Below are 26,084 nucleotides of genomic sequence, written 5' to 3'. Positions count from 1 at the left end.
GTCTCTAGCCACAGGAGGTTTTCTTCTTTTCCAAGTATGCCTACAAGAACCTCTTCAACAGATGTAAAACATCTTGTGATTAAGTTTGCCAGTTGAGAAGTATTGTAGATAGACTTTGAGCCCTTCCCCTTCTTAGAAGTGGCAAGCAGTAATTTAGGGAAGATTGGTGGGGTGAGTTTTCTTTTTCTGTTTGTTTGTTTGTTTTTCTTTAGGTGATTCCAGAACAGTTTAAGCAATCTGATCTTTTCTCTGTCCAAGTTGGAAATAATTCTGTTTCTCTCTCTTTCTCTCCTTTCACGCATGCACACAAAGTTTTATGTTCAGGGTAGTACAAATGCTTTTTCCTGTCTTTTTGTTAGTAAATATGGTACACTTTGTTGTCATTAAGATTGAGGGCCCAAGGAAAAGAGATAGAGGAACAAACTTTAAAACATTTAAAATGGACATAAATTTCATATGGTAAAGTAATAAATATATTTTATATTCTTAGGGGAAAGAGCCCAGCGCAGGCTGAATTGTGCTACTTGAATAAAGCTAAATGGCTAGAAATGTATGGTGTAGATATGCATGTAGTTAAGGTAAGACCCATGTTATACTTTATTTTATTAATGAGGGATCAGAACATTGAATAAAGATGCTGTCTCAGGCAAAACAGTCTCGACTCAGGGAATTTCACTGAATTTATTATACTGACAATTATCATAAACATTTAATTACTGATGTGGGTACTAACAAAAAAAAAAAAAAACAACAATAAAACACAGAAACACCTTTCCTCCCCCTTCCCCAGCTCAACCTCAGTTCAGCACCTCTGCTCCCCTCTTCCTAGTGTCAGCTCCCTGCAGGTTGCACTCAGTCCCTCCCAAGGGAGCCCAAAAGGTTGGAGTCATCTGCACAACAGTTTCTTTGTGCTGCTTCCTGCTTCTCACTCATTTTCCTCTGCTGACCTGTGCTTCTTACTACTCCTCTGCTGCTGCATGGGTCACCCATGGACCACTGTCTCTCAGGGCCACCTCTCCCCTGGCAGAGGTTCTCTGTGGACTGTTGTCCCTGCCCCAGTGTGAGGCACCCATGGGCCATGGCCTCTCTTGTCCCTGCTCTGGTTTGGGTCAATCCCTCAGGGTGTCCCTGTTGTGGTGTGGGTTGCCCCTGGGCCACAGTCCCTCAGAAGTACCTCTCCCATGCAGGGAGAGGCTCCTCCCAGGGTTGCATCTCCAGCCATGTCCCACACAGTGTCCCTTTCCACATGCCTTTTCCCATGTCCCTCAGATTTTTCCTTTTGTGTCTCCTTCCCCTGGTGGCTACTGCTTGCTCTTAAACACATGTGAGCCAAGGTGTGGGCTCCCCTGGCTGCAGTCTTGGTGCGGGGCCATTTCCATGGGCATGAGAGCCATCTGGGGCAGCACACAGCCTCCTCCCACGCAGGGCAATCTGCAGCCCCCTGTTGCCAAAACCTGATAGTTTGCACCCAATACAGATGCATATTCTTCTGCTCTGTAATGTTAAAAAATCTGCAAACCTTATTGCTTAGTTTAAAACCAATGGATTTTGACATACTACTGTAGTAAGATTTACACTACTGGTGGCATATTGATTATTGATTCTGTGCTTGCTTACAGGGAAGAGATGGTTGTGAATATGCTCTTGGACTGACACCAACAGGCATATTGATTTTTGAAGGAGCCAACAAAATAGGCTTATTCTTTTGGTAATCTGTTTTTGTGCTATATTCCTTTCAGTTAAAATGCTGAAATCTTTCTCCTTTACATAATGGGGTCTTTCCTGTATTTTGTAATGTATATTGACTCTACAAAGTTAAATCTGAAGGTAAATTGGCCTGGTTAGAAGTACCACTCTGAAGTGTTTGTTGAAAAACAGTCACATTTCCAGGAAATCATACTTTTATTATGATTCCCAAAGTGTTCCAGGATTGCAGATCACTCAGACATTTTGGAGGATTCTCCTAGATTACAAAATGCTATTTTTCCGTTCATTTTCTTTTTGCTTCTTGTGTTTAGGCCTAAAATCACAAAAATGGACTTTAAAAAGAGCAAACTAACACTTGTGGTTGTAGAAGACGACGAACAGGTAACTTTCTTCCCTTACTTGAACCTGATCCAACAGTGTGGTGTGTGCTCAGGCTGGCAAGAACACAGGGGAGGCTCAGCACACTGTTGGCCCAGACTGTATTTCTCCTACCAAGTACAGTAACTAATACCATGCATGCCAACTTCCAAGGCTTTTGTTTCTGCATTTAGGGCAGAGAGCAAGAGCACACATTTGTTTTCCGGTTAGACAGTGCCAAAACATGCAAACATCTGTGGAAGTGTGCGGTGGAGCACCATGCTTTCTTCAGATTGCGAGCCCCAGCAAACAGTAAATCTAGTAGATCCGACTTCATAAGGCTGGGATCACGCTTCAGATTCAGGTATTTAGCAAAGTAACATCAATATATTTGTGTTTATGCAAAGCAGCAGGTACAGCATCCAGCAAAAGGCATTAGTTGACTTCTGTTTATTTCTGTTTTAAGTGGGCGGACAGAGTATCAAGCGACACATGGGACAAGGTTACGCAGAACTAGTACGTTTGAAAGAAGGCCCAGCAAGCGATATCCTTCTCGAAGGCATTCAACTTTTAAGGGTAAGTGTTTGTATGTGTGTTCTCTTGAACTGGTCATGTGGGTGTCCTGTTAACTCATATAAATGTCATATTACAACTATAAAATCTATACCACAGTATCTAAAGAAAAATCTGTCAGACCACCTAGAAAATCAGAACGTACATGTTTTTGGTGCTTTGGGTTTTTTTTCTCTCCAAAGTCAGCGTCTGTTGTTTGTATCTACTGTGTTTAATCTCTGTCCACACTTAATTCTCCCATCCCCCACCTACGGATAAGGAGGTACCTATGGTGGTTTCTTTCGTTGCTCAGTTGAGGAGGGAAGAAAAGTTGCATCAAACTGAATGAGGGAAAGCATGTAACATTTACTTTGAAAAAGCGCCTTTGTCATGTAGAGTGAAGCAGTGTCCAAAAGCCTTGTTGACTTGCTTATCTAGCCAGACAGTTTTAGGGTTATTGCACAGCCTCATTATGCAGTTGTTGCTGTTTTGCTGACTATAATGGCGTGTTGTTCACCTTTCCAGACTCTGACCTTAACCAGCTTTCTCTGGGAGTTTGAAACGGGTTGGATTTGAATGGAATGACAAGGATTTCCCTTGTGGTTTTGTCATTTGTCCTTCAAAACTTAAGCTGCGATTTTTATTCCTTGTAGAAAAACCTAGGAAGGAGCACTGCGAGACAACCCCCTCTAAATTATCTATTAATTGAGGCTGGAGGTGTAGTTGGTGTGTGGAGCAGGGCGAGCTGACATTCCCTTAGGATGTCTTTGCACTCCTTTGCATTCCTAGAATATGAACCTCAGTTCCATGAAAAGTCCCAGTGGTATCATGAGGGCACTTTTATTTCCCATGTACAATGGGGGGAAAAGGGTAGCAAGCATGCGTGCTTTTTAGAGGCTATAACCCCCCGCCCCTTCCATAGGACATGTCATTTTTTTACAGCAATGCAAATTTATTAAATTTCTGAGATACTGTTATGTGACACGTGAGGGTCAATTATATGGTAAGTGTGCGTGATTTCCTAAGTGGAACAATAGATTATTTTAATTTTATTTTTACAGCAACAGGATCTGTCAAGCCTGAAGGTTATGCCTTGGGTCTCAGTGCTTTTGTACTTAATGTCTGTGGGATGGGAGGAGAAGAGAGAAAGCGTGGCTTATGCTCAGTTTAGTTCTCCGTGCATAGCAGCCAAGCAGACCTTCTGTCATACCCAGGTGATCTCCCTCCAGAGAACTCAACAGCATGTTTATTAAGTTAAGGCAAAAACTCCCTTTAGATTATTGCTTTTCAAGTATCTCTTGGCCATTAAGGCCCGTACGTAGTTGCAGCCCACAAGTGTTGGATTCTGCCCTAGGTCAGTCTCTGTGAGACTTGTACAGTGTCTCATTAAGTTTGTCATCCACTTTCTGCATTCAGTAGGGACTTGGATTTTCAGCTGTATCACTCAGAAATTTTTCAGTGCTATTGAAAAATATGCTGTTTGTCAAGAAAAAGCAATTATACTTCCCAGTTATTCAGCTGCCTTCTTCACCGTTCCTTCCAGCCTGACCAAAGCACAAGCTAAGACCTTGTTGCTTAGGATTGCTCAGTGTCTTCCCACATTCCCAACTGATGAGCTTTTTTGGCTACCATCATTCACTGTAATAAGACACAGGCCATTACCAACTTCAGGAACACTCTGGTTTCTGTAAGATGCAAAATTGCTGAGGGGTAGCTTCTGATTTCTGAGGAACTCACTGGTGTTGACATGGAATCTACAGCAAGGTGAGAAAAGTAGTGCTCTGGCTGTGCAGAACTCATTCTGCCAAAAGTCTTGCTGTTGTGACATTTGGGAAGAATACTCATCTGCTGTTGTCTTTGATGGACTTTGACTCTTGCAGAGACAGAAGGAGGTCCATGTCTGCCTCATACTTTATGTACTCACAGGAATGCTAGAAAGCACAGGGCTGCACTTGCGATTCTGATGCGTTTGGGCAAATGTGTCTGTCTGAGGATTCACTTAAGCTGTAGTGTAACGTCCCAGTCACAAGAGCTGCAAAATGACTGATATTTCACATGTCTTAAGGTTGTTTTTTTTTATTTCTTTCTTTTTAAGCAAACAATCCCGTGAAAGCTGCACAACTGTGGTAAGTGACTGCCCAAGTTCTCTCTACCTCTCAGTTGCTGTTGTCAGGCAAATAGGATTCTGAAGACCATTTCTGCATTAGGATTTGTCGAAACAAATTCTCTGGTGTGGCATGAATTGCTTTGGGATCTCTCATTATGCAGCACCAGTTTCTTCTTGGGGACAGCTTATGAGACTTTAAGTGCTTCAATTTTTTAATTTTTTTCTCTTTGCATTGGAGATCAGACTAAAGTAAAGGATATTTCCTTTGTGCTCATTGCTATTATGCTGACTTATCTAGCATTATTTGTTCCTGTTCCATAAATGTAAAATGAAGAAAAAAATTTTGCACCCCTCTTTCTTGCACCCTAACTGCTTGGGCGTATATCTTGAATAAATATTGATATCCTTAAGAATATGATTTTTACTTCACTGTAATACTTCCCTGAAGGGTAGAACCCTGAACTATAGGAAATTGTGACATAGATGTATTGATTACTTAAAAGCTTTTTTTTTTTTTTCTCCCTTAGTGCTAAAAATACTCCTGAAGTCCATAACTACCAGGTAAGAGCATAACAGTTGTTGAAGATAATATTGTCATTTTCTTATTTAGTGAAAAGTATTTTTGCTCTCTGCAATTAGTACAGCTGGTTTTGCTCCCCTTTCCAGGTGAGATTCTCTGGGGTGGTTCAGAAATAAGCAGCATCACATTGGGAGTTAAGGGGAAAGTGGAAGAACTCTTCTCTCTTTCTTCCTCTGTGTTCTTGGATGCTCTACAAGCTGAATACACTCAATTTTCCACCCTCTTTCCCCTCCCTTCCCTTTCTGTGAAAACACAGGTTAAAACCTTTGGGACTGTGGATATGATGGACCCCAGGAGGCTGCTCTGTGAGCAACTCTTTTGTCTAGAGCAGCCTCCCACATTAGATGATCCATGACAACAAGTTCAAAGTTGCAATTATCTTCCCCATCACAACACTTAAGGAGTTCATTGCTGGTCAATTTTTTTCTTATTATTTTTTTGGTTTTGTTTTGTTTTTTTAAACAAGCTCCTTTATACACTTCAAGGAAAAACGTTACACAGTTTTCATCTGTGATACTAGCAGTCAGTGCTGCTGAGAAACCAAGCTCTGCTCTCGTCCAAACTGAGTGTGTGTGTGACAACTTAGTCTTAACACTTGTTTTTATTAAAAGCCTTACTAGTGATTTTGTTTCACTGTTTCTCCTCAAGTTCTCATGGATATGAGAGAGAAATGCTGACACCAAAGATAGGTGACCTCCTGAAGACTGCTATTATTATAGTAACCTTTCTCACTCTCCACCTTTGATTAAAGCTGACATTCATTTGATGTGCTTTCTATGAGTCGAGCTAGATGTGCCAGGCTGTCTCTCAAACAGAAAAGCAATTTTCTTTGTGTTTTCCCATGAGTGTGTCCTAACGAGCAATCTCTTCACCAAGAGATCTCATATATATGCTAAGTGACATGGGAGAAAGGCTGAAACAGTGGAGTTTCCAGGGCTCACAGGGGGCATGTTCCATTTAGCCCCAGAAAAATAAAAAGTTAAAATTAATAGGGAGTTTTTATATGATTTCATTAACTGGGTTCAATGTTTTCACTTGCAGCCACAGTATCATCCTAATATACATCCTGCTCAGCCACACTGGCATCCACATACACCTGTGAATGTAAGGTAAGCAGTCTTCACTGTGTGAAATAGATTATTACTTCTTTATCTTGATCTGTTGGCCTGAAGCTTTGGTAGACTTATAGGGAGATTTTTCTGCACATGAAAAGCAAACAGAAGTTAGAAATGTGTGATGTAGAGGCAGTATTAAATAACTTCAATTTAGATTTTGCTTTGGAATGTCCTAATCTCCTTGGTGATTTTTTTTTGGGGGGGGGAGGGGTTGATTTTTAATTCAGAATCCGAAATACAACTTTAGTGTATTTCTGTAAGGGAGTGTGTTGGATGGGAAGTTGCTCAGTAGCTTCAGTAAAACTAATTGCAATTTGATCAGTATTTAATCTCCTAAAACAAAGAGAAAGTTATTTTAGGATGAAGTTAAGTTTTGAGTGAAGAGATTGTTGCATTGCAGCATTTTTTTCATTTTTGGCAGAAATGTATATGGAAAAAAACCATGTGCATGGAACAATGTATCAGGGACTTTACAGATAATTAGTGATACCATAACATTGAGTCTTTGAGAACTGTTTCAAAAAATATTCCTGTATGTGCTATTGTGCTATCTTCTGGCATACTTTTTTACTTTGTAACTAGTAATGAGAGAAACTGAGTGAAATATTGGAAGAAATTCAGTCCAAGTTAGAACCAGCTTGGTGGAATGTACACAAGATAAAAGTCAGCTACTATTTTATCCTAATAAAAAGTAAACTTTTTAGATTACTGAGTCTTTTAGACAAACGATTACTGTTTTGATTGAAAAATACCAATGCCCTAATTTTCATTCCTATTCATCTTACATTTTTATCTCTGTATTCTTACATCAGGATAGATAGACTTTGGTTTTGGTGTAGGCAGGCTCTGGAGATGGGACTGAGCTTAAAATCGATGAAAAGACAATTTGGGTCTGAGTTTGAGAATGCGGGGAAAAGGCAAATATGTCACTAGAAATACGAGGCGGAGAAGCAGACACACTCGTTGCCATCTCAAAATTTCTAGCATACAGCATTAAAGTAGATACTAAGTTTATGCTAGAAGGGGAAGACACTTTAAATTGCATAATTAACTTTGCCAGCAGTACTTCGTGTTCAAGGTTCTTCCTGGGTTTAGCATTTACTTATCCATATTTTTGTGTGTTATTTAAAATGTGCCATTTCACATTATAAAAGAGTTCTTGCCGAGAGAGGTTAATGAGTTTATAAATTGTTTGAGGTTTTGCCAAAATTTTTCAAAAGATTTCTTCACTTACGGTACTAGTCTGTAACATCGTAAGGCCAAATAGTTCATCCTGGAGCAGAATGATATTGAAGGAAGCACAATAATGTATTGTAATGTGTATAGACAACCTCCCCCTTCAGCCCCTTTGCTGCGTGGGCAAAGATTAAGGTCAGTGAGATATGAACAATGGCTTTTTTATAGCTAGTCTTGTAAGTCTAAGAAAAACGTACTTAAAAGTCCAGTAATGCAAGCTCGGGAGAAAAGGTGCTCAGAATTTTTGTCCCAGTCAGGTAGACCAGTTTAAATGTGTGGTTAAAGTGGAAGCTGCAGGCTATTTGAACTTGGAGTCAAAGTGGAAGAGTTGGAGGTTTAACATCTTGGATAGCTTGATTTGAGAAAGATTAATCCATCTGACTATGAACTTGAGCTCAAACCACAGATGCATGAAATTCTTCCTGCTGGGCATGCAAGTCTAGAATAGGCCAAGGGCTGAAATGAGTCTACATGTGCCATACATGTTATATATGTCTTTTTGTTGAATAATTTCTGAAATAATACGTGTAATTGTGTCTTGGTCTTCTTCTCAAAATAGTTTCAGTGAAATTATTTGTTTGCTCTTAAGTTAATGTTCAGTCTTCTGAGAAAATTAATTCCAATTAATAATGGTCATTATATAACATCAGAATATCTCAAAAAAAAAAAAAATCTAAACCTGCTTGTATTTCTGCTGACATTAAAAAAGATTACCAAAATAAAAGGTGCAAATTCAGTTGGGTAGTTAGTGAATCTTAAATATTGTGGTTTCCTACATACTGTTCAAAATTGTTTGGTTATTTATTTATCCTCCCCTCCACCCCAGTGATTCAAGAGTCACTGTGGGAGTGGTTGAGCTTAATATCTCTAAGCAGCAATAAGTAATAAACAAATAAGGAAAAAATATTTTTCCTCTTAGTCCTTGTGCAATTTTCACTACATAGTCACAGAGAAATACCTGCACTAGCCATAGACTCCAGGTCTTCATCCTAACAAAATGCAACTGTGTAATTTATAGGCTGCTTCAGTCAGTAACTGCACCAGCCCTGAACCAGTGGCAATATTTACAGAAGAGTAATTTTCATTCTTAATAGGATTGCCTTTCTTAATTTTTTAGGCCTTAGGGAGGCACTTTCACGAGCTTAAGTTTTTGCTTGATATGGTTTATTTTACTTGTTTGTTGCATACATTTAGTTTTCCTATAGCAGCCTCCTTCCTCCCTCCCATCCCTCTGGGGTTCAGGAGCGTTGGTACACAACACTTGCCTGTAACTCTTGAAAACAGAGAGGTTTTAATGGCTGAGCTCTGATTCTGTGCCTTTTGCAATCAGCTAAAAGATTCCCAGTTGCTTCAGTGGCTTCTGCATCAGCCTTATGGGTCTGTCACCACCTCCTTCCCTTCCTGATAGCTGCCCATCACACATGGGCACATGCATGCTTAGCACTTGCTGGATGAACTCATGTTTCTGTGTAGCATTCATAAGTTTACTTCCATCTCTCACTAACCAATAACTGTGCAAATGGTACAGGCCACCCTATCATGATGACAGGCCATACTGGAAACCCCCCACAAGTGGAGAGGACAACAATTTACGATATATCCAGGAACAGAACCAGAAGAATTTAGGAGGAGTCCAAAGTATGGTGTACCAAGATAAACTCATGACGACTCTCTGAAAAACAGTCATCTTCATTTCACCTGCCATCTTAGACAATCCTTGCATTCCATGGTCCTTGTCTGTCTGCAGTACGTTCAAAGTGTATTGTGCATAAAGCGTGTGTCTTTGTATGTACATTCATCCTTGTTTAGTGTTCATGGACATTCTTGGGAAAAGTATTTTCCACATCTTTGTAAAAAAATCTTGAAAAACCTTTAGTGAAAGCTGGTAAGAATTTTCAGTGCCCCAAGACCAGAAATATTTCTGGGGATTTACATTCTACCTTACTTCCGAATCTGTGGCCCCTATGCCTGCTGTTGGAGATCAGCCATTTGTGCCTTAGTTATTTTTATTATCTTGTTCCTTTTGAGTCAAAGTAATAGGTGAAGTTTGAGAAACTTAGGTTTTTAGTTGACATGCATATAGGAGATTGGAGGGAGGAGAAAGCAGAATTTATACTGGCAATCAAAATGGCTTGTGGACCACCACCAAAGGGAGCCTGCTGAGTTAGTCATAGGTTTGGGTGGCGTTTGTTTTTAATATTTGTGTTCTGCAGCAAAAATAGAGGTGCTTGCCTACCTTTGAAAACAAGTACAGGGAAAGAACACTGTAAAAAAAACTTCCTGGAGGCATGTGTGTTCCTTTTTGACATACAGGTTATATTGACAGCAACCCCCAAAACCATACCTGCTGCTATGAAGGCAAGAATGTTAAAAATGAGTCCTTGCTAAAAGGGTGCTGCTGTCTTCTTATTTTTGATGTGGTTATGGAAGTGAACTATACAATCGCATAAAACTACCTACTGATAACTTTTCTCTGCGTGGATTCAAAAACACAGCTCAGATTAGTGCATTACAACATGAGGACAATCCAGTGGAATAGCTCTATTTTTTTAAGTTAGACATTTGCAAAGTTGAATGTATATTTTACAAACCTAGGTCTTTAAATAGGCTTGGCTGATATTTTGATTACTTGCCGATTTATTTTTTTAAAAACTGGAAATCCTAGTGCCATCTTCAGTCAGTTTTAATTAGGCCTTGCGTCTGTGGTCTCTCTGAAGTTGTTGGAATGAATGAATCTTCATTTGGGATATTTTAAAAATGAAGTAGTTTTTAACGTGATTTTGATAAATATCCATTTATAAACAGCTATTACCATGATTTATTTTTTTTTCCAGAGCAAATTTGATAGCGTGTAACTTTGTGAAATATATTTGTTTACAAATGCTATCTTTTAATATTTGTTTTGATCTTTCCTGTATGTGCTAAGTACAAATAAAAATTTTCAATCTTCTTATTCTGGTTATGATGCATTATTTATTTTTGAAAAATTTGGGGGGAGGGTGGGTAGATATGATACATGTTACACTTGTACCTGTTTTGCCCTGGAATCACTAATGCTTTGCTGGATCAACGTTTTCAGTGGACTCTGCAGACAGGGGAAAACAATAAAGCAATTGTGCACTGAGATGTGAAAATGCCAGAGTAAGCCGAAGGTGGGTAATCACAAAGGCTGACTTCTGTTTCCCCAGGCTAGTCTTCCTCAGTTTCAGCAGCGTTTTATTGGGGAAAGGAAGAGAAACTTTGTTGGAGCCTTTGGAACAAGAGCCTAGTTTAGCTGCTGCTCTGAATGAAAAACTCTGGAGGAATTTTTTTTTTTTTTGAATCTTCACGTTGAAGTGGAACATTGTTGCTTCCTGATTCACACACCTACATTCATAATACGGTGTCTTTCTCGTCATATAGCTTTCTTGGCTTCTGTGTGGTTTGTTGTCAGTGTTCCTCCTCATCGTGTGTTGTTATCTGTGGTTTGGTTTCTGGCTGAAGGTGCACTGAATGAGGGATCTCCCTGACCAGAGGGCAAGAAAAGACGGCACAAGGCCTAACCGGTCCTTAAGTCTTAAAATGCCTCGTGCAGGAGGTCTGCACGCGGGTGAAGAAAACCTGGTGGGACTTGTGCGTTCTGCAGTTTGTGTGTGTCACCTCGAAGGAAGCACTTGTCATTCTGCTTCTCTGGCGAAGCAGCTCATGCACACTGCACTCCCCTTTCACCTTTTCATCCCACATCCTCCTTGCTGTCTGCAGAAACCTGTACCAGCAAAGTCTCCGAGCGATCAGATAGGTAAGAAGAGATCAATTTATCTGTCCTTCCTTGCTCTTGTAGTTGGTTTCTTGTAGCAAATGGGCTGGGCTGTGGTTGGGAAGAGGGAACATTTCTACCTGTTTCCTCTCTGACCCCAACATTGCTCTGACTGGCCTGTGCAGCTTGTGTCACCTGAACAAAGATGGAATCAAGCGTCCCTGCACTGAACTAGGTAGTACAAATAAGTTACTCTAAATTTAAAGCATATTTGGGGTTTTGGGGAGGGGAGGAGGTTTCCCTAAAATTAGCACACTCTTTACTTACAAAGTATTGTTTTTAACAAGTGACTGATACAGGCCTTGTGATGTTAGGAATACAGTTTTGTGTTTGAAGCAACACAAAACACTGAAGGTGAAAACCAAATTATGTGGGGAGAGGGGATATAGGAGAAAGGTGGAAAATGTTTAACTTAGCTGTTAAATGTAGTAGCACCTTTTGTTTAAAAATAAAATACTGGGAAAGCTCTGGCAATAGAAATCAATGCTACATTCTAGATTCATGCTGCTACAGGAAGCCACTGGTAGTTATAGATGCACAAGCTCAATACTAGGGACTTGGTAGCCCAGGTATGTGCATGTTTATAAGTTGCGTTGAATTATTTTAACTAGGAGTTCCTCATGAGGAAATGCCACACGATTTTTACCAAAGAGCATGTTACACATTCTAGGTACAGAAAAAACAACACATTTTGAACGTGTTCTAAATATACAGGGAAGTTGTTTAAAAAAAAGACAGCCCTGCAGACTGCCCGAAGGAGGTACCACCTTCTGAATCCAAATGAAGCACGGTCTCAGAAGTACCAGTTGAGCTCTTTGTGCAAACTTTCCCCACACCATTCTGAAGTCTATTCATTGTGGAGGTCTAAAAATCTTCTTTGTACAAGTCCAGCATACACTCAGAAACTCTTCTGTAATCTGATTAGAGGTGATAAACGCTATCCTCGCATTATTTTGGAGGGGACAGCAGGCCATCGATGTGCGGGAGTGCAGTGCGAGGCATCTGAGAAATTACCCTGAGCTGAAGTCCAGCGTGTCATTAGCTGCATCTTCCATGATCTGGAGAATCGCTTGATAACATCTTGGCTGAGGTGTCTTCTGATCATCTCTGCTTACCTTCCTTCTGCATTTGATAAAGCTGGAAACCATATCTGCCCCAGCAGAGCTCCGGCCTGGCTCCCCCCTCTGTGTATGGGGATTTGCAGGGAGGTTGCTTTTACCCTGTAATAACTCTCAACTCTGCATCCTCTCCCCCAGGAACTGCTGAGGAATCGAAAAGCTGATGATACCACATCTGTAACTTGGGCTGAAATAATCGTTCTTCAGCCCCAGCCAGGCCCTGGCACGCAAACTAACACCTAATATTGAATACTGAAATACAGTACTCAAGGTGTTGGTGCTTTTGGTAAATTGTTTTAGTGTGTGCTTTTTCTTTAAACTTTCATTTTCAGCTCTTTTTCTCTAGCTGATATGAGTCACAGGCAAAGTGAACAAAGTGATTGGGTTTTGTAACACATCTCCAAAGCTGGCAGTTGGGGGTTTGCACACAAAATAACAAGTCCTTCCAGACCGTTTTGCCAGTGAACCCATGTGCAAATTGACCAAAAAGAGGATTGCTTTCTCACACTGTGGATGAGAACAAAGCATGTATTATGGACTTGTGATGTAAAATGTCATTTTTCCTTCCCTCTGGATGGGTGTTACAGATGTCTCTTCAGCGTGCAAGAGTGTTAGAGCTTGCAAGTAATTTTGAAAATGGAACTTCAGCTGCTGGCAAGGTGTGAGCTGGGGAACATCTAAGATGGGGGGGGAAATGAAATTGAGTATATCACTTGCTTCTCAGGCATCCAAGTTGGCTAGATGGAGCCCTCTGAGAAGAAGGAAGACAGTTCAGTGTTGCAATCATCTGTTTTCAGAGGAGATTTTCCACCAGTTATTCCAGTTTGTGTATCAGGCAGGCAGGCTACTACTACCTAGTTTGAAGGAGACAAGTTTCAACACACATCCATCTAACCTGACACACCAGATCTCTGGAAAGACTGTTGATAGTGCGTGGTTTTCCTATCACTCTGCAAAGGAGAACCAAGGAAAGCAGACTTATAGGGGAATGCTGTCAATGCAGCATTGCTAATGATAGCCAAAGAGACTGTTCAAGCCAGAGCTGCTGCAGACCAGCTGGCACTAAGGGACATAAAATAGGAACTCTATTTTTTTAAATAGATCTCAGACTGTGTTTGTTGTGCTTTGAAAAGGGACTGATCCACCAGGACCCTAGCTTCTTTTGTTAAGACTGTGCTAGCCAAGAATCTCCTCTGAGAGCCACCTTGAGTTATCACTTTACTAGTCAAGCCTCTGCACCCTAACTGAACTTGTGCTACAGTGTGAGGATCAAAATTTCAAACCATTTCAGAAAAAATACTTTTCCATACTTTACAGTCAAACTGCAAATGCTTGGAAAAACACAGTGCTGTTAGGCAAGCTCCAAAGTTCTAGTGTTGAAGCACCTGCAGGAAAATCAGTCCTCCTTTCTCAGCAGGTACCAGATATAGAAAGATACAACTTTTGGACAAAAACACCACTAGTCAAAGTAGATAAGAAAAAACATAATGTAAAGAGACGGACCATGCCTTTCTCTCTGTCTCTTGTCTTGCTGTGTGATAATGATGAAGACTTTGTTTGGCTTCCCTTGTTTTCCACGTATGGTTGTAGCTTGAAGTGACTGGCCAAATAGGCTTCCTTTCTGAGTCTATGTGCTGTTGCTTTTGTTGCCACTGTGTCACAAAAGACAGGTAAAAGCTGGATTCAGATGGCCTTCCTCCCTTAATGTGAGTGACTTCCAATAATAAAGCTTCTGCAGACTAAATGCTGCTCTCAACTACTTACTAATGACTGCTTCATTACTGTCCTTTGAAGCAAAACAATTTTTTTTTTCAAACAGTTGGTCTCACAAGCAGTAGTCTGAATTTGGTTGTAAAGTTCACACATCAAGCCTCTCTGTGCACCGTGCACTGCACCTATTAGTAGGCTGCTACGGAAAATGCAAACCTGTCTGTAATAACTTGCATATTAGTTTTAATTTCAGCATCTAATAACCTTCAACTTGGAACTGTAAGAAAAAGTCATGTTTAAAAAAATATAGTATTTCCCATCCAACTTTCCTAAAGAGGGTGATTTCCCACCCCCACCCCTCCCCATCCCCAGACAGAGTCTTAGCAGGCTTGGCACAGATGGAAGATTGGTGGAGATGGGAAGCTCCACCACCCTGATATCTTAGACTCAATCTAACTTCTCGTTTTGTGTTTCTGGAATAGTGGCTTTCTCCTGACTCTGTGGGACCACTCCTTTTGGTTTGGTGGTGTCTTATCTTCCATGATCTGTTGTGTGTATCTTTTTGGAAGAAATCCAGTTCATTTTCTTTCTGGCAGAAGAAGCATTCATGATGAGCGCCTTAGTCATCATGCTTTCTGAGAACTGAAGAATCTTCTAATTTAAAAATAAGATAAATTTTGAACTCAGGCTATTGGAGTGGAGAACCACTGGAAATTCCCCTAGGGCTCTGTTTTCAAATTGCCACTACAATTACATTACCACTTTTGATTGTTTTTTGTGCTTTTTATCTTGTAAGTTTGTAACGTGCTTGTTTTTTCCTTTTTCTAGTTGTAGTATGACCTTGAGCTTTAAGTTATCAAACAGTAAAACCTGCACCTTACGATATCAAAGATGAAGATGTATTGAATTAGGCAAGAACAGATGTTTCAAACAGTAGCAGTTTGGAAAACCTGTAGTTCCTGGTTTAGCAATGTCATATGTTGAAAGATTATTTAAAAATGTATTTTTTTTAATGAGGCAGTGAAAAACATCTTTTATTTCCTGCATCCTGAAGAAGGCAAAAGAAGTAGCCAGGCCTAATTAGTAGTAGGAAGTATCGATCTAATACAATTTAAACTCAATCTTAGCAGCTAATTTTATTTTATTTTATTTTTCCCCCTCACTAAACTCATAATCAGTGCTGGAACTATAATCACAGCATTTCATGGTTTACCTGCCATTACTAATTTCTGAAATTTTGAGAACCTTGGAGAAGCAGAAATACAAAACATTAATAAATCTCCAGTGCTTTCTAAATGGTGTAATGACGTAGCAGTGAACTCAGTAGCTGAACAGATGACAAAGTAACTGTGTTCCTTTTCATCTCCAGGGGCCAAGACCCCAGATTTTGAGGCCTTGTTGGCAGGCAGCAGGATCAGCATCTTGGTGTCCCTGAGCCATGTCTTTCTCATCAGTAGGAGTGTAGGAATCAGACATAAAGGAAAAAAGAGCTTAGAAAAAAGAGTGGGCAAGGGAAAGAAGCTCAAGTAGAGGGTTTAGGAGCAGTTTTAAAGTGGAACATGCAGTGGGAGGAACTGGAAAAGGAAAAGCATTGAAGGGGAATGGAGAAGAGGAATGAAAGAGGCAAGGGAGCTTTGAGACTTCAGCATCTGTGTTTTCAGCAGCTGGAGCTCACCGAATCAATAAGCAAGGCTGATTCGAAGCAAAGCTTCACGGAACTTGAATGTAAAACTGGATGCTGCTTCTGTATCAAAATGTTGAGCTCGGGAGGGCTCTGTTACCATTCATTTTCAGTTCCTACTCTTGTATTTAATGTCTCTCTCTCATTCTCAATTTCTGACTTCTAAAAAAAGTATGAAAATTTATTTTAACATAAAATGAACAGTTTCTTGCTGTAACTCAGATGAGTTGCCCAAGTGTTGCAGTGAGAACAGAGATAGGACAAGTTGCAAGTTTATAAATAAGAAAGTCCTTGCTGTGCCAAGTGATTGATTCTGTGTTACTTTTACCTGTTAATGCTGTCTTTTGAGCAACTAAGTGAAAAATTCTGTCCTGCCTTGATAAGAGTTTTTACTTGCTGTGTACTGTACCTGTTCAGTGACTTTACTGGTAACATGGCAAAAATCTAGAAGTATATAGATTTATAAGTATATATATCTATAATCTATAAGTAATTTTTGGGACAGTGGTGTCAGGTATGTTCACGCTGGACTTTAAAGTTACTGCAAATTACTGAAAATTCAGAAGACTGCATATTTCTGTGTAGGGCATTAGCAGCGTTTAGAATCTGAATAATTTAAAGCATGAATCTTCTACAGTTTGATTAATTTCTTTAAAAACACAGTTTTTTAAAGGAATTTCAGCTTTTCTAGGGACAGAGTAGGAAGGGAGGCTTTGTAAGATTTGGAGCATACTGTTAAGGGAAGCAAAATCCAGTGGATTGGCTTTAAGGCTAAAGTCAATTTGCTAGATGTCAGGCTGCTATAGTTCCTGGTTTCTGAGTCCAGCCTCTAGAGATGCTGAGCCTGTTTTCCAGAGATGTAAGTACACACGGAGCACACATTCAGCCAGCCACGCAGAGCTGTGCAGTACCCATACACCCTCACAGAAAGCAGGGCTACAGTTAAGAGGATGGCCTAGATGGCACTGATTGGGGCTTGACCAGCCAACCATACCGACCAGCAGCTTGCTTAGATGTGGCTGGTCCCTTTTCTTCCCCTCCTCTCCATTTTCCCATGCTTGTTCTTCCCTGATGTGCACAGATTCTCCCATTCCCTTCCCTTGTCTCCTCTCAGTTACCCCTGCTTTTTCCATGCATTGCTGCCGGTTTTGCTAAGTCCATGCTCAAATTTCCCAAGGCTACCCAGGTAGTTTGGGCCTTATTGAGAGTCCGAACTACTTAGGATGCTACTACTTATCGACCTCCACGAGGGAGGTGATTCTCCCCCTCTACTCTGCTCTCGTAAGGCCCCACCTGGAGTACTGTGTCCAGTTCTGGAGTCCCCAACACAGGAGAGACATGGACCTGTTAGAATGAGTCCAGAGGAGGCCACCAGGATGATCCAAGGGCTGGAGCACCTCTCCTATGAGGACAGGCTGAGAGAGTTGGGGCTGTTCAGCCTGGAGAAGAGAAGGCTCCGGGGAGACCTTATAGCGGCCTCCCAGTACCTGAAGGGGGCCTACAAGAAAGCTGGGGAGGGACTTTTCATAAGGGCAGTTAGTGACAAAACAAGGGGAAATGGCATTAAGCTGAAAGAGGGGAGGTTTAGATTAGATATTAGGAAGAAATTCTTCACTGTGAGGGCGATGAGACACTGGAACAGGTTGCCCAAGGAAGTTGTGGCTGCCCCCTCCCTGGAAGTGTTTAAGGCCAGGTTGGATGAGGCTTTGAGCAACCTGGTCTAGTGGAAGGTGTCCCTGCTGATGGCAGGGGGGTTGGAACTAGATGATCTTTAAGGTCCCTTCCAACCCAAACCATTCTATGATTTATATGGTATTACTGGTACCATCTCCTAGGCAGTGCTGCCCTTGCAAGGTTGTTCTCACCAAAAAGTCCCTGATCCTCCCCTTCAGTGCTCTGTGAAGTTTCTCATGTAGCTCTCCCTTAACTACCTGTGAATCCAATAATCCTTCAGGGCACCCTCTGTAACATTTGTTAGTGACTGATGCTTTTATCTGTTATGTCCAGCAACTTCTTCTGTCACATCCCCTGGTGTCTCGTGTTCTCCCCTGTCAGCCAAGCCCTGGGCCTGTGCCCGCTTTTCTGCCTGGATGCTTTGGCAGGTGTGTGATACTGAGGAAGAGCGAGAGATAAGGGTGTGCTTAGCTCGGAGGACCTGAGTTATTTAATGGGTTAAGTGGTGGGAAAGGCTGTGGTGTGGTTAGCAACCCAAGATCAGCTGCAGGCTGCCTCTGAGGCCTCTAAGTTCCTCGGTGGTGTTGCTCCTATTTTAACCTGAGTTAGCCTGCTTGATTAGCCACCCCAAGTAGCTTAATTTCCCAAGGCCAGGCGTACTTTGCCTGCCTGTAACTGAAAGGGGAAGGCAGCACTGACTTGGAGGAGGATTTCATCTGTCTTAGAAATTCTTGTGTCTGCTTTACAGAGTTTTTCTCATCTACAAGGACATCTAGGACAATGAATTGTTTTGACCGGTGATTAAAAATGATTAGCTATCATTAACATTAATTAAAACCATTTGTAAATGAAGAAAAGCAAGTTTAGTTCCCTAGTGGGCATATTTTGTATGAAAGTTTTGCAAGGCAGTATTTTTTTAATGATCTTTATGTAGATAAGGTGAAATCTGTGAGGACAATGGCTTTCTCGAGTTGAGATTTGTTTCTTGGTATTTTGCTAGAACATGCTTTGCTGCAGGCTCTGTTCTTCTTGTGGAGAATTCCAGATTACTCCAGCTTCAGAACTTAGTTCAGCGTCTTGTAATGCAGGAGGCTGCTGCCTATATATTTATTTCCAGAGGGGAAATTCTCCCTGCTCCCATCACCGTTTCTGAACACTGACTTCCCCATCACCATTTTCTCCTTCCTTCCAAGGTTGGTTTGTCTGGTTGGGAGAAGGTTGCTGGCTGCCCACTCTACTTTCTGAGGTGTCCCTAGGGAATGGATGGGGACTGCTGATCACCTCTGGCAGTGGGGAGAGAAATCTGAAACAAATCTTCCCAGGCCTTCCCTAAAGGAAGCAAATGGGCCAGCTCTCCTGTCATCTGGTGGTGTCAGAGCAGAGCATGGAAGTGTAACAGCACTGTCAGCTTTAGTTATTCTTTTCACATTTTAGGAAGCCAGTTCTGGCCAGCAAAGAGGTGTTGGTTACATGATGCAGGGAAAAAAAAACAACGTAGGTTTGTTTTTAGTGATCCTAATCCTCCTTTACTTAGGAACACTCATTGCTTTTATGTGTCGCAGTCCTTGGCTGCAAAAATGAAACTTCATCCTCTCTCTTTTATAAGCAGTTCTCCTGCCATGGTCTGTGTTGCCTTCTTGTATAACGCTGGGTCCTCTAAAAGACTTTTGCTTCAATCCAGTGGTTCCAACCATAAAATGATACTCATGCAGAACACCACCTTCTTCCTATCCCCTTGTTTCCTCTTCATTCCTCTCTATAGGGAAATTTCCAGAGTATGCAAAATTCCTAGGCTCTCTGTGCCACTTCACATGCTCTGGCAAAACAAGGGGGCTATGAGATTCTACAAGTGATTAAAGCAAGTTTGGCTAAAAATTTAGTTTGGTTTATTTGGGGGTTTTTTTAACTTCTTTTGAAGCATGGTCAGGGAATAAACCCCAAGTCTGTCCCTCCCCCCACAAAGGGAGAGACTAAGCCCAAAAGATGAATATTTGTCTTAACATAGCTGTTAAGTCTCCTCACCTCAGCTGCCACCCTGAAGCTTCATGTGCACTGTCTGCTTGCGTTAAGACTTCTGAGAGTCTCTCCTCCGTGCATATACATTAATACACATACATGTTAACATACACTTTAACAGTTCCACTGACCACCATTTGGAAGCACATCTAAAACCCATTTCAGTGTTGGAGAACATCTTGTTACAATATGATGGGTGAAACATCTCCTATTAAGGGAGTGCAGTGGTTGAGGGACCTCCCCAACCCATTCAGTACAAAGCCTAGAGTGTGGATTTGAGCTGCTGAAAGCTGCACAAATCACTGTCAGTCTTGCATTGAGCTGTGGATGGGGGAGGATTGACAGGGGTTGTGGAGATGTTTGTGTAAAGTTTGAGGATTTTTAAATATTAGAAAATTGCAGTGGTTTGGTGCAGAAGCAGCGTTCAAAGCAAGGCATAGTGATGGGTGTGTGGTATTTGTTGAAAGTTATTTAAAAAATATCACAACCAGACCTAGAAGCCTGGGATTTTTTTTAAAGCACTGTTCAGCTATAGCAGGGAGAGTCTAAACTCAATGCTGAGTCATCCAAGAGGCAAAATAGTTTGAGCCTACTTTCTGCTGTTGCCCCACCAGCCTCCCCAGGGGAGAGCAAGAGAGCCCTGCTGTTTGGTCTTTAAGTGTGTCTTTGGACAGGTGGGAGGTGATTACAAGAGGAGGGTGGAAGAAGTTAGGTAGGAGTAACCTACTTTGCAGCTAAGGTTGTGGGGGTGGAAACCTGGCTAGTTTAGGAAAGGACCTGGTGCTCTTGAGGATCAGAAGTTGAACAGGAGTCAACAACCTCAGGCTACTTGGGCAAAAGCAAATGTTATGTTCCAGTGTATAAACAGGAGTAGATCCCATACAACATGGGGAGCAACCCTTCCTCTTTGCAAAGCATTTGCAAGACCCCAACTGGAATGGGGTGCCCAGTTCTGAGCAGGGGGCAGCTGGGTGGACGGAGAGGGCAAGGATGTATCAGAGCTATAGGAAAGGTCTGAGGTGTGAGGGGCAACTGAAGAATTCAGAGCTCTTCAGACTCTGAAGGGAGATGTGAAGAGCTGTTTTCAAAAACAGAGGTTTCTGGAGCAAGAAATAACCTGTTCACTCTGTCTGTGATGGATGGGAGAGGAAATAGCAGGCTTAAAGTGCGGTAAAGGAGACAGGATCAACAATGGAAGTGTAGGCACAGTGAGACACTGAAATCAATTGCACAGGGGGGTCGTGGAGTCTCTACTAGTGAAGGTGCTGAAGATTCAGTTCATTTGATCAGTTGGGATAACTTAGTTCAGTTTTGAGGGGAGAGGTGGATAACTCAGTATTTCAAATACCTTTCTGTTCACCATTTTACTATGATCTAACACTGTTGTGAGTTGTATGCTAGAGGCATGGTTTGGTAAGGCAGCAGATGGCTGGAGCAAGTGAAATGTAAGAATATCAACTGAAAATAGCTTTTAAAGTAAACAGGATAAAGGACTGTAATGTAGGAGAGTAACGTAAATAAAATTTTTAAAAAGGAAAAAGTAATCAGAAGATACATGTTACTTGCCTGATTCCTCAATGTGCTGCCTCTGTGGTCAGAAGTAAGCACGTGAGTTTGAGGCTAAATGCAATACTAAGTGTCTTGTGAACTTTGAGTAGCTTTTCTGAAGGTTCAGCCTCGGGTAACTGAATCCTCAGGAGTGTTTTGCCTGAGGGAGGGAGAGAGAAGGAAGAAATGTTTTCTGCCTTTACAGAATAGCCTGTAGGGCCTTGCCCCATTTTCCTTGATGAACAGGAGTTGGTTGTATAGGAAGCAGCTGGAGCTTGTTGAAAAAACTACACAGGTAAATAACAGAGGAAAAACAGGAAACCTGCAGGACAGCCAATTGACTATCAGAAGGTAAAACAGAAGTGTAACATTGGCATACTGGGAGCACCAAAAGACAAATACAAGAGAAAGGATGAAAACTGGTACCTCTCCAGGTATGCACATAGTCTGAGAGCATTACTTGATGTTTGGGGAGCGAGTATGAAAACGTGGATGTCTTAGGATATAGGGAGAAAGTTAGTTCATTGAAAGCAGTGATTTATTTGCATTGATGGGTTAGGAAGTATGCATGAACACTTTATCTATTCAGGTAAGCCAGATAGAAGCAAGCAATAGAAATAAAAGTTAAAGGCAAAAAAGTGCATTGAGGGGAAGAATCTCGAGTCTCTAGATTTAAGATAGTGGAAGATCAGAAAAATAAGTAAAAAACAGATGTGATATATGATAATAATGATGCCACCTGGTAGAAACTGCGCTAAGATGTCCAATGTGCCCCTAAATTGTGTAGTGGAGAGTACATAGGAAAGGGCTTTGGACTGCTCATGATATTTTTGTTTGGATACCATCAGCTCTTTTTGTAGACTGGCTCTAGGGCTGCTGCAAGCCCTCTTGTTTATGATTGTTCAGTAACTCATCAGTCTAGTAGTGAGAGTGTGGATGTGAAACTCTTCCTCACCCCAGCCCCATATCCATCAGAAGTGCAAGAGCTGACTGACCCCTGAGATGAGTTTGCCTTGAGATCTGTTAGTTGCCGTCAGCCCTGGAAGAGTGCAGATGACTGCAGCCTTTTAAATGGACCAGCAGTTTCAACATGGGAATTCTCATCAGAGCCTACTGCCTGGGTACTGACATCCTGACTGGAGCTTTGTGAATTACTGATCTCAAGGCCTTCAGCACACACCTAAGCATCAGCTTTACTGGGCTAGCTCTTTACTCCTTTGAAGTAATGGTTGCCCTGCATTTTACGTTGGGTGAACACTCCTTTCTGCACAGTCAAGAAATATGCCTAGAGAATTTGGTGCATGTTTGACCTCATTCCAGAGGGGTTTTGGCTCATTCAGTTGCTCATCTCATTCTCATTTTAGCATGGAAGCTACCTCATGCCCATAGCAATGTGAGGACTCAATGTAAGGATTTGGTATGGTCTCATTCATTTTGAAAAGACTGGTCAAAAAGCTGCTAAACCAGCCTGCCAGTGAGTGAAATGAAAGCAACTCCCAAGCACATGGGGTTTTGTGTCTTGAAAAAAAATTGAATCATAGACTCAAAAAAAGGATGTGCTGAGGCTCCAGCCCAAAAGTGATCTTATTTCCAATAATGATTTTAACTGTGTGAACAAAACCAGCTATCCTCTCAGTCAAAAAATGTCACTTCAATCCAGGGCACTTGAAGGGAGAGTGCAGGAGAGCTGTTACAATTAGTGTGCAATCTCATTAGCCTCTACCATTTTCCCCCAGAAGGCACCTGCTTGATTTGATTATAACAGTGAAGATATAGTGTAGTTTCAAAAGACAGACCAGTCATGGATAATCTGGGCTGACCAAAGCTGTCCCCCGTGGATCAGACCTCTATTTGTATTGTTTCCTTAAGGCAAGTAAGGCATCACAGGTGCCTTTATTGGCAGTCATTGCTACATGCCGGGAACTGCCAAGATTAATATACAAAACATTCCCCTCCCCGCCTCCTGCTTTCACAAAGTAACCAGCATAAAAGTATAATTCAATTACTACTCAGTCAGAAACCTCGTGTTGTCAGAAGTTGTTACTAAGACGACAGTGGTTATTCATGATGTACTGACTTGCATGCTTCAGCATATCTTTGGAAATCATACAGTTGTGTTTATTTGCAGATGACTGATTAATTTTGCTTTGAATCAGTAAGTAATCTGCAGAGAACATATGTAGCAAATAGCTAGGTATAATTTATTCATTGTTTCTTTAATTATTCTGTTTGTCGTTATTCCATATTGTCAGGTTTTCAGCTGCTGTTGGTAATAAAAGCAAACTGAAAACCCGTGCAGCTGAAGATATAATTTCTTTAGCATTTTTCAAATAGGCAGGGGATTCATCTTTTCTTGGAATGAATTGATTTACTGCAACTGCTGTCTAATGCAATACTATAGAATAAGTTAAAACCTTATAAAAAATTTAAGCACTCCTCTGAGGAAAGCGCTTTCAAGTCATTTGCAGTATCTATGTAGAGTTATCTCAGTCTTTTTTAGTTGCTGGCATGGAGAGAAGATATAATTTCTAGAAATTCATCATCATTTCAAACAATAAACTGAAACAGCATTAGTTAAAACTACTGAAGAAAATCAACAGTGTCATTTGACACCTCTGAGTTAGAGATGATGAATTAAAATTTCAGTGTGTCTCTGTTTCTCCATATATTGTAGACTGACAACAGTTAATCTCCTAACTAAACATGCAAAAAAACCCCCGTTAGTTTACCAGCACAGGTATGATTCCTTTTTGATGAAGTGCTATTTTGTACATTGTTACTTGTAAAACTTCTTCTTTGGACTGGGATCTTTCTACGTTTTTTCCCAGCTCACAAATTTTTCTTACAACTATTTTGCACCGTAAAAAGCCCAAACTTTCTCAGGAATGCAATATTTTTCTGGGACTGTTCTTTGGTCAGCTCTTCTGACAATTTAACTTTAAAGGAGTTACTATTTGCTACTTGTCCACTTTCCTATCCCAGGTGAAGTTGCAAATTCCTGGAGGACAAATTTTGATGTTTTTGAGAATCACATTCCATAAGTCAGTCAGAATTTCACTCAGCGTAAGAGTTTAAGGAGATATTGTGTGGTGTGTAAAATCAAAAATAATTCTGATAGTAAAATCATGCCAAACAGGCAGAAGCACCCTTTTTCCTCATCTTTTGAGTCTCTTGTTAACAGAAAACTGTAAAGATTTGGGCTATACCTTGTTACAAATTTTATTTGCAAAAAAACTATGCATTTTCCCCAAGAAAGTTTGTACTGTATCTCTCCAAAAGTACATTTTGTCCTACTGTTTACCACTCTAATTCGAACTAAATTTGTTTTGTAGCTATCCCTTGAACAACAGTGATCTGCATCAGTTCAACATTGAGGAGAACGGTGGAGCACCATATACCACAAAAATGCCTGCAAGGCACCACCACCACCACCGCCATCACCACCACCACGCAAATTACGGCGCCCTCACTCCTGACAGCAAAGACATTGTTTCTGGAGTTCCAAACCCAAACAGTAAGTCCACTGCAGTGAATGCCAGTTTAGTAACTTTGCTGCTTTTAGATTTGTCTCTGGCAAGGAGGCAAAGGAGGCAAGGGAAAGGAAAACACGTGTTTTGGTTTTCTCATTGAAGAATATGTTTCCTGTTATTATTTGCTAGCTTTGTAGTCTGTGCAAATGAGACAAGATTTACAGTTTCCTGGCTTTGCTATGGGGTTGTTAGATTGATGTTCCATAGCTGAATAAATACTCAATTAGTTACAGATACTGAGTCTCTAGACACTTGGCACAGGCTGTTTTTTCATTGTTACTATTTATTTGTATAGTTTCACAAACCTATCCTCATCTGCCATTGTCCTTTGCTGATCTGCCCAGCTGGCCTTCAGCCCTTATTGTTTGGATCTGACTCTTGCTTTCATGTCTGGGCACAAACAACAGAAATTCTGGAGCACTGGACAAACAGCATTTTGCACTTAGTTTGGGTAATGGGAACAATTCCTGCTCAGCCCCTACCTACCATGACTAGAGTACACTTGCCTGCTCAATGGAGAAATTATTGGCTCGTAGAAAGCAAGGAGGAGAGAAGCCTATCTGTTCCTGACACAAGCTTGAGTTTGGGTGTAAGTCTCTGCTTTTTTAAGGGTACATAGCTTGGACAAATGTTTGTAGGTTTACACAGGAACTGGAAGAGAAACATCCCTGCCATTGAGCAATCCTACCTTTTGCTCTCCACATTTATAATCTCTGCACTCTGCAGTGTGTGAGATGCTGAACTTGTCTAAGAATTTCAGAAGATGGGCAAAACAAGGTATGATCTATTATTTTCCTTGCCTCAAGGGGACGAGAAGTTCTCCCTTTGTCCAGTTTTTGCATTTATAATTGTAAATCATGCTGAGATAGACATCCATTATGGTAACTTTCAGCCTGAAGAGTTAATCCAACAACTTCCAAATTCCTGAAACCAGGATCTTGTAAAGGACGGTGCCGGATGACCTTGACTGTAGGCTGTCCCACCTCAGCAGTAAGGCACAGGTATCTACTTGCACAGGCACTTTAATAAGACTTTGTTTCAGAAACCCAGAAACATTTTCTTTCATTTCTTTCCCAAGGAGAGGAAAATAACAGGTTTTAGGACAGAAGCTGAAGAAATAAAATGCAAGGCATTGTAGACATTTATGGAAGGAATCCTAAGCAGCAATACGAATTGCTTGCTGGGGCTTTCAATGGGGCTAGCGCCTTAGGAGCAACCTCCATGAGCCGTGCTGTGCTCCTCCGCCTTTCACAGATGGTGAGGCTCCATGCTGGCGTACCTCCGTGCTGCCCAGCATGCAGAGCTGGCACGGCACACCCCAGCATGGCCGCCGAGGCCTGGGGCAGGCAGCCAGGCA

The 26,084-nt window shown here is 41.2% G+C and overlaps 1 protein-coding gene across 1 annotated transcript in view; it reads left to right on the top strand.

Moving 5' to 3' along the window:
- LOC104529811 (band 4.1-like protein 4B) overlaps positions 1–24,711 on the top strand; it is a gene marked incomplete at both ends in the record, with an annotated part of 48,243 nt that extends 23,532 nt beyond the window's left edge. Inside the window, 9 exons of the mRNA XM_029086553.1 lie at positions 464–578; positions 1,620–1,708; positions 2,019–2,088; positions 2,259–2,428; positions 2,531–2,640; positions 4,712–4,742; positions 5,251–5,284; positions 6,345–6,412; positions 24,530–24,711. Coding sequence (XP_028942386.1) covers positions 464–578; positions 1,620–1,708; positions 2,019–2,088; positions 2,259–2,428; positions 2,531–2,640; positions 4,712–4,742; positions 5,251–5,284; positions 6,345–6,412; positions 24,530–24,711 — 869 coding nt within the window. The remainder of the gene's footprint in view (positions 1–463; positions 579–1,619; positions 1,709–2,018; positions 2,089–2,258; positions 2,429–2,530; positions 2,641–4,711; positions 4,743–5,250; positions 5,285–6,344; positions 6,413–24,529) is intronic.
- Positions 24,712–26,084: the final 1,373 nt, after the last annotated feature.

Source organism: Antrostomus carolinensis, unplaced genomic scaffold (assembly GCF_000700745.2).
Source record: "Antrostomus carolinensis isolate BGI_N321 unplaced genomic scaffold, ASM70074v2 scaffold42248, whole genome shotgun sequence".
Taxonomy (NCBI): domain Eukaryota; kingdom Metazoa; phylum Chordata; class Aves; order Caprimulgiformes; family Caprimulgidae; genus Antrostomus; species Antrostomus carolinensis.
The sequence above is the reverse complement of the archived record's forward strand: the minus strand, read 5'-3'. Positions and strand labels throughout refer to the sequence as shown.